At 35.5% G+C, this 9,236-nt stretch overlaps 1 protein-coding gene across 1 annotated transcript; it reads left to right on the top strand.

Annotated features, from left to right (window-relative positions):
• The first annotated feature begins 4,273 nt into the window (after window positions 1–4,273).
• LOC146916788 (uncharacterized) lies at window positions 4,274–7,514 on the top strand. The gene is made up of 3 exons (XM_085717108.1): window positions 4,274–4,306; window positions 5,185–5,244; window positions 6,797–7,514. Exon 3 carries the CDS (start codon window positions 6,797–6,799, stop codon window positions 7,226–7,228), a length of 432 nt encoding a protein of 143 aa, XP_085573234.1. The 5' UTR covers window positions 4,274–4,306; window positions 5,185–5,244; the 3' UTR covers window positions 7,229–7,514.
• Window positions 7,515–9,236: the final 1,722 nt, after the last annotated feature.

The raw sequence follows: 9,236 nt of genomic DNA, 5'->3' as shown, positions 1-9,236 counted from the left end.
ATGGTTCAGTTTATTTATGCTCAATATAAGGGTTTCTACATTATGCTCACTGTGACTTTAGAGTCAGATGTAAGTCCTAATGATATTCCAATTGTTAGTGAGTATCTGGATGTCTTTCCGGCCGACATCACGAGTTTACCCCCAGAAAGAGAAATTGAGTTTTCAATTGATTTGATTCCGGGAGCGGAACCAGTGTCTGTAGTACCTTATAGAATGTCACCTTTAGAACTCAAAGAATTGAAATCTCAACTAGAAGAACTTATTCAAAAGCATTTCATTAGGCCTAGTGTGTCTCCTTGGTGTGCACCGGTATTGTTAGTTAAGAAGAAAGATGGCAGTATGAGGTTGTGTATTGATTATCGTCACCTGAATAAGGTGACTATTAAGAACAAGTATCCTCTGCCAAGAATTGATGACCTATTGGATCAACTTAAGGGTGCAGCAATGTTTTCAAAAATTGATCTGTTACCATCAGATTTGTATCAAATCTTCATATGTGTCTAAGACGGCTTTCAGAATGCATTACAGACACTATGAATTTTTAGTTATGCCATTCGGTGTGACTAATGCCCCAGCATTTTTCATGGAGTATATGAACCGGATTTTTCAGCCGTATCTGGATCAATTTGTCATTATCTTCATTGATGACATTTTGGTTTATTCCAAGAACCCGCTGGAACATGCTCATCATTTCAGGATAGTGTTGGATATTCTTCGGGAGAAGCAGTTGTATGCAAAATTCAGTAAGTGTGAATTTTGGTTGTCAGAAGTTAAGTTTCTGGGTCATGTTATTTCTCAGGGAGGTGTGGTAGTCGATAAGTCGAAAGTAGAGGCTGTTCAGAATTGGACTAGACCAAAGAATGTTTCAGAGGTTCAGAGCTTTTTAGGATTCCCTGGTTACTACCGGCGAATCATTATGAATTTTTCCCAGATCGCTTTGCCACTAACGCAGCTTACGAGGAAGGAAGTGCCATTTGAATGGGATGAAGAATGTGAGAAGTTTCAGGACTCTGAAGAAGAAGTTAACTCAAGCCCTAGTTTTAACTATTCCAGACTCTAAGAAGAAATACATTGTGTTTTGTGATGCATCGTCTAAAGGACTCGGTTGTGTACTTATGCAAGAAAACAGTGTAATAGCTTATGCCTTCACACATCTCAAGACGCACGAAGAAAACTATCCCACGCATGACTTAGAATTGGCTGTTATAGTTTTTGCTCTGAAGATTCAGTCATCACAAGAGTTTGAAATACTTGTTCGATCAGAGGGATCTGAATATGAGGAAAAGATGTTGGCTGGAGTATCTAAAGGATTTTGACTTTGAGTTGAAATATCATCCAGGAAAGGCCAATGTTGTAGCAGATGCTTTGAGTCGCAAGACTTTAGCTCAAGCTGAAGTCATAACGCATACTTGTAAGTTGTATGAGATGATCCGAGATCTTAACCTCGAAGTATCGGAGGATGAATTAACTAGAAGTCTTTTGTGACTTGCAGTCAAGAATTGTACAAGCACAAGATGCAGAGGATGAATTACGGAGGAGAATTAGTCACCTAGAATTTTCTATGGCTTCGGATGGGGCGATTTTGTTTGAAGGAAGGATATGTGTTCCGAACTTAGAAGAAGCTCACAAGAGTAGTTTCTTGATTCACCCTGGTGCTACCAAGATGTATCAAGACCTAAAGAAGTATTATTGGCGGCCTGGTATGAAAACAGATATTGCAGAGTTTGTGACGAGGTGCATTGTATGCCAACAAATCAAGATTGAACATCAGAGACCAGCGGGTTTGCTTCAACCGTTAGAGATTCCACAGTGGAAGTGGGAGCAGATTCTATGGATTTTGTGGGAGGCTTACCTCGTACTCAGAAAGAATATGACTCGATTTGGGTGATCGTGGATAGATTAACCAAGTCAGCTCATTTCTTACCGATTAAATCTACCTACAGATCATCGCAGTATGCAAAATTATTCATCTCGGAGATAGTCAAGCTACACGGTGTTCCAGTGAGTATAGTGTCAGATAGAGATCCAATTTTCACATCACACTTTTGGAAGGCTTTTCAAAGAGCTTTAGGGACTCGACAGAAGTTGAGCGCGTCTCATCATCCACAGACTGATGGTCAGTCAGAGAGAACTATTCAAACCTTAGAAGATATGTTGCGTGCTTGTATTCTAGAAGATGGTGGAAGTTGGAATAATCATTAGCCTTTGATAGAATTTTCCTACAACAATATCTATCACTCAAGTATAAGAATGACACCTTATGAAGCATTGTATGGTATAGGAAGTGTAGAACTCCCTCATGTTGGGCCGAAGTTGGAGATAAGAGCATTATTGGGCTAGAAATCATTCAAGAAACTACTCTGAAAATTATATCAATTCAGGAAAAGATGAGAACATCTAAGAGTTGTTAGAAGAGTTATGTTGACAAGAGATGGAGACCTTTGGAGTTTAGTGAAGGTGGTCATGTGTTCCTAAAAGTTACTCCTAAATTGGGTTTGAGAGGTGTTTTCAGAACTAAGAAATTATGCCCCAGATATGCAAGACCTTTTTTAATACTCAAGCGTATTGGTCCAATGGCTTACCAATTAGCTTTACGTTCAGCCATGTCAGGTTCACACGATGTATTCCATGTATCTCAATTGAAGAAGTATATTCCGGATCCTTTCTAGCCAGTTGTATTGGACTCCATAGAGTTGAAATCGGACTTGACTTTTCAGCCGGAACCAGAAAGGATAGTAAATCTGGATGTCAAGTCTCTCAGAAGCAAAGAGATTCCCATAGTGAAGGTAGTATGGAGAGGTTCGCCGGATGGTGAAGCTACGTGGAAACTTGAATCGGAGATGATGAACAAATACCCGCATTTGTTTTCAGGTATATTCTAAATTTCGAGGACGAAATTATTTTAAAGGGGTAGAGTGTAATATCTCGCTTTTTCATTTCGCAATGTAATACCTTTAACGATTAAATGCGCACGTTAAAGGTTAATGGCAATTTTGAAATTTGAGCATGAGGAGTATTTAAGGACCTAAAGTCCCAAAATATTCATTTGTCTCAAAATATCTTCTCTCTAGGTTTTATGCCAAATATTTGCTCTCTTCCCTCTCTAGAAAATTGGTTGCCAACTCTCCCAATCCATCATCACTTAGTGTTTTCTCCCTCAAGCAAGTATCTATGCGAGGAATGAGTAATTCTTGATGGAAACAACTTAGAGTACTTGATGCAAACTTCCTCAATTTGATCTCTACGTATCTAGGGTTTTGATATAAGCTTAGAATACTTGAGTTTCACTTCGGTTCATGCAAGGTGAGTTCTTAGATAGTTATACCTTCCTTTGGAATGAGAAGTTCTAGTGAGAAAACTATGAAATTTGTTAAGTTAGTATGATATGTTTTTAGTACCCTAAAGCAATTCTTGATGATTATTTGCTAAAATTTCCATGGAATAGGTTTATTACTTTTTCTATATGTTGTTGGATGTTTTGGTGCATTGCAGGATCAAGTTGGATGAGTTTTGGGTCAAAAATTGCATATTTTGCACCACAGAACCGAAGAAACTTGCTATTAGCGAAATAATTTTGCTAATAGCGAAATTCATAGAAAGTTGCCCAGAAAAACTCGCTAATAGCGCAGCTCTCTGACTTGGCCAACATGTTGTTGGCCTCTTGGCCCATTCTAGGGCCGGTGGTGCTTTCTGAAGCCTTTCATTCATTGTTTTATAACTTTATAACCCCAAAACAACATCTAGGCAATGCACATAACATCAAGTGATTCATGAAATGAAAATCATGGCAATCTTATCTTAATTAGCAAGAACGGATTATGAGAGGTTTACATGAAACGTGACGGGATAGACATGAATTAAGCAAGGGAAGGAACATAGAGCCTCGACATAGCTTGTCGAGAATTAGAACGTCATCATGGAATTAGAACATCCAAAAAATTTAAGATTATATTCAAATTTGTTTTAAAATAAATAAATAATAAAAGAATTAAAAGTAAAAGGGGGGGTGGACTTAGTAATTGTTGTTGTTATATATATAAAAAAAAAGGGTTATACTTTCCCACGTTACTTAACAATTTTTTTCTAAAAAAAAAATAAAAAATACTGTCTTTCTTCCCACGTTACTTTGTTTCTAATCAAAAAAAAAAAATTAAAAAAGGGAAGGGATAATTGAAGAAATAAGTGACGTACAGATATGTTACAAAGATAATTTCATTAAGTCCTCAACCACACTCTCTCTTCTTATAAATACACTATTTGGCCTACTAAACCACACACACTCACTATCTGCTTCTTCTAATAACAGGTTAGTCTTCTCTCTCTCTTCCTTTCCTTTTCTCAACTTTCTCTCTCAAATTAATCTATAGTTATTCTTTATTCTCTTGTTTGTATTCTTGTACTGGAATTCTGATTTTTCAAAGTTATTCTTAATTCCAAAACTAGATCTATACCCCACCACACCATCACTTTCAACAAAAAGACACAATCAAACTTTTCATTTATACTCCTCATGTCTATATACCCTTGTACCTTACTGATTAAAGAAATAATAGGTTTTATTTTGCTCTTTCTTTATCCTTTAAAGATCATGGAACAAAGAGGAATTACCTCATAGATTTAGTTTGCACCGATTGTTTTAGTTAAGAGATACCAACACCTTTTACTTAACTATTAAATTGGCCTTTAATGATTGTGATTATATAAGGTACTAACATAAGTTCAATTTGAAGTAAAGTCAAAATATATAATTAGTATAATATACTTATTATAATCTAGAAAGAAAGAAAAAAAAGACACTATTATTAAAAGTTAGAAAACCAAGTTTGTTTACTTAAATTTGTGTTAACTGTAAGTTATACTGCACTAATTGTGTTAAAAGTAAGAAATTAAAGACACTATTATTTTTAGAATAAAAACTTAAACTTGGATGTTGTAAATTTTTCTCATAACAAAGTTGTAGAAAACAATATTGGCGTATTATGTCTTTAGCACTTTTCGAAAGAAAAAAAAAAGGATTAAGAAAAGAGAGTATGGAGAAAAAGCTGGATTCTTTTGTTGGTTAGAAATGAATAAAATTAAAACTGGGTTTTTATTTTAGTCTTATGTAGTATGAAAAGCCTAAGACAATATAACCTTGATTATAACTATAGTCTAATAGATAGTTATTTTGGATGAGTATTCTAGGTGATATTGGAGCTGCTTTAGACGGAAACGATATAACAACAACTTTCGAAGAAACCGAAGGTACGGGGAATTACTACTAATAAGTTTTAAAGATTTTGCATAAGTTATGTGCTTAAGTGATTATGTGTGAGTAAATAACTCTACTTGTGAGAGTTAATTTCTCGATGAGGTGATAATTTCTAGCGATCAAGTATATGTCAAAGGACATCGACTTATATGTGTTTTAGTTAATATAATTAGGAGTATTATTTTAAAAATGTAATATACAAGTAGAAAAAAAACGTTTTGTAAATGATTACTTGATTAGATAGTTCTATTATGTTTATTTGGTATCACTCTTGTGTAAGTAAATGAATATGCTAAATTTTGATAAGTACTATGTGAATTCGATGTATGAATTTGGTTTGAAACATATGACTTATAACAAAAGTGTCGATTATGATTCGACGTGATAACTTATAACGTTGATAGTGAGTAAAAACTTCTCTTAAGAAGAAATAATCTAAGAGAGATAGCTGTATCTTACTTTATTGATTTTGATGATATCTATTTAATAAAACCTTGACTTATAGGTATCTTGTAAAAGAAAATGTTTAAGAATGCAAAAACCATGATATAATTTAAGAGTACTATAACAGTAGGATAACTTATCTTGAAATATAGGTATATATAGCTTATGGCAACATCATCTAAATCAAATATGTACTTGTTAAAAGTGGAAGTTTACTTACTGGTTCAGTATGAATTCCATGAATGATTACCTACTATAATATAATACCCGTACACTTAAATGCACCAGAAACAGGATTGAATATTTTTGTTGTAAAGGTAGTTGATTTAAGCACCATATTATTTGAATTAGACATAATTCTGAAGGGCTGATCCAGTTTAATGAACAAATGATAATTATGATATATACTTGTTTGACATTGTTGAGTTGAGTTTGAGTAATTGTCTTGTCTAGAAAGTAGGGACAATTAAGGAGCTATAACAGGTCCCTATACACTCAGGTGTAGATGGGAATGAGGACAGTTATGGTTTGGTTACTTTGAGGACCTATCGAGGGCACTTGTGTTTCGAACGCCTATCAATAGTTGGGGATTGCTTCCCGGCTAAAGGTACTCGTACTACCCGACACGGTGAGCCTGACAAAACTAGACTATCTATAATAAGGTAGTGCGATCGTACTAGAATGATTAGAGTTTAAGTATATCTTGCTCAGAATACTAATAATCATGTTATAGTCGCCGAAACGGCCTTATGCTCATTAGAGTGGAACCTCCATGGAGTAGTAAATTGTGAAATGAAAAATAAACTAGAGTCGAGAGAAAAGTCAAAAGAGTTCATGCATGTGTCAAGTTGAATGTCAAACTATTAATTCTAATTTGACCTTTTAAAAGATAGATTTTTCTATATAATATGCTTTGTAATTGTTGGACAGTGGATGAAAAGAAAAATATTTATGTAATTATCATATTGTTATATATAGATTATTTTCTTTTTCCTTATGTAATAAATCACGTGGAAAACTTGTGTACGAGTAATTCACCCTTCTTTGTTTGTTTTTGTATCTTGTTTTTTTTTTTTTGGGTATGTTCGAATGTTTTTGTAGATGATGCCAGGGAGATATTTAGCTCACTCAGGAACACGCAGGATCGAGTTCCTTGAGGATCCGAGGGATGATGTTTGGGAAATAAATTTGGCCACCCAAACATTGATCTTTACCGGACTTGTTCGCACTACCACAGGATTCGGTGGCCAGCCTACTACTACTATTGTTACTCATGAGACCACAGAGATGATTCTATCATTGCAGAGGTTGTACCTAGCTCTCCATGACATGGGTGTTGTCCCACCTGTAGGACCAGACCCACAGGAGCCTATAGTTCCCTCGATTGTTGATCCTGTTGATGTTGCTGAGCAGGGAGGAGGAGGAGTCCATGCACCTGAGGAGGAGGATCCAGAGGAGGAACCAGAGGAGGACCCAGAGGTGTACCTTGAGGAGGGAGAGTTCATTGGGGGAGACCCTAATGGCCATGTTTAGATGTGACTTCTAGTGTGTGGGAAAGAGTTTAAGAGTGCTAATTAGTTTGTTATGTACTTAATGTCTCTTAAAACTCTTATTTTGGATAGTAGTCAGCCTTGGTAACATAGTAGGACTGATGTAGTTTGACTAATGCATTTTGGCTCTAGCTAGATGGTAACTATGCTTTGTTTATATTAAGTCTCATGAAGGCTTATGGATCATTGTAAAATATTCACTATGATGACTTTAGCATTATGAGCCGCAGGCTTAGACCGAATGATATGTATATATATTATGATGTAAATATTTGTTATTTATGTTTCAAATTTATTTTGTTGTGTGAACCTACAGAAGAAACATTCAGTAGAAAAAAAAAAAGAAAGAATGTTATTAAAGAAATATACTGAAGCATGCTATTATTTTGTTTCTATGTTTTAAAATGAAACATACGAAGAAAAAAAATGGTGAGGAAAAAAAAAACATAATAGTTAAAGATGAGAAAAAAATGAATATTATTATTTTGATGCGGCCGGATTATATTTATTTACATTTTGCGATTTTTATTGTATGTAACGCACCCTATAATGTGAGAAAAAATAGGGGTGTTACATTAGTGGTATCAGAGCCTGGTTGATTCTTTCGGGAACGTTAGAGGATGTATGTACTAATTACGTTTGTTTGTACTAACTTTATATAGATTATTATATTATTTAATAATTAGGTTCTAACCAATTATGACTTTTAGGAACCCAATGACTCGTAGAAATAATCATATAGAAGCAGATAATGGAGAAGCAAGCAATACCGAAGGAGGTATGGAAAGAGCTATTCAAGCTATGGCAGAAATGGCAGCAAACATTGCAGAACAAACTGCTGCAAAGGCTGAAAGGGATATTCGAAAGCAACAAAGGGAAGAACGAAACGCTGAAAATAAAGGATTGGTAGATTTCAGACGTCACGATCCTCCACAATTTCTTGGAGAAACCGAACCAGAGAAAGCTGACTTATGGCTTGAAGAGATAGAAAATATATTCGCTGTGTTGAGGTGTCCTGACGAAGTAAAGGTAACATATGCATCTTACTTACTATTGGGAGATGCCGAATACTGGTGGAAAGGAACTCGCAAGGTGATTGAAGCTAACAATCAAGATATTACTTGGGAAATATTTCGCACGAAATTTCTCGACAAGTATTTTCCTAGAAGTGCTAGAACTAACAAAGAACAAGAGTTCCTTCTCTTGAAACAAGGTGGAATGACAATTGATGAATATGCGGCTAAGTTTGAATCATTGTCCAAACATTTTCGTTTCTTCTAGGACCAAATTGACGAAGATTGGCTGTGTGAAAGATTTGAAGGTGGACTTAGATTTAGTATCAAGGAGTCTGTATTGCCATTGGAAATTCGTCAGTTTCAACCTTTGGTTGAAAAATGCAGAAAGATAGAAAGGATGAAAGAAGGTGGAATTAATCGAAACAATGTAGGTGGACCATCTAGGGGGAAATATCCTTCACAAGGATCGAACCAGAAGGGAAAGGCACCACAAAAGAAACCCTACTCCCGACCTCCAGGTAACAACTGTGATCAACAAACTTATCATCCGGTTGCATATGCTTTTGGAGGAGGACAATCGAGGAACATACCTCTAAACAATATCCGAAAGTGTTTCAAATGTCAGAAAACAGACCATTTGGCGAACACTTGTCCACTTAAGGGATTGATATGTTATCAATGTGGAGATTCAGGACATTTTGCTAGAGACTGCCCAAATCAAAAAGTTGAACCAAAGATGAACAATGTAAGAGGTGTCAAACCAACTGTTAGAGGAAGAGTTTACACTCTGAATGGTGCTGAAGCTTCTCAATCAGAAGATCTCATATAGGGAAATTGCGATATGTCAGGTAATCTTCTAACTGTACTATATGATTCAGGCGCAACTCATTCATTTATTTCCATGGATCGTGTGAAACAGTTAAATTTACCAATTACGACATTGCCTTTTAACTTAATTGTTTCTACTCCAACTTC

Source organism: Medicago sativa, chromosome 6 (assembly GCF_051527215.1).
Source record: "Medicago sativa cultivar Bolivia chromosome 6, Bolivia_mono, whole genome shotgun sequence".
NCBI classification, from domain to species: domain Eukaryota; kingdom Viridiplantae; phylum Streptophyta; class Magnoliopsida; order Fabales; family Fabaceae; genus Medicago; species Medicago sativa.
The sequence above is the reverse complement of the archived record's forward strand: the minus strand, read 5'-3'. Positions and strand labels throughout refer to the sequence as shown.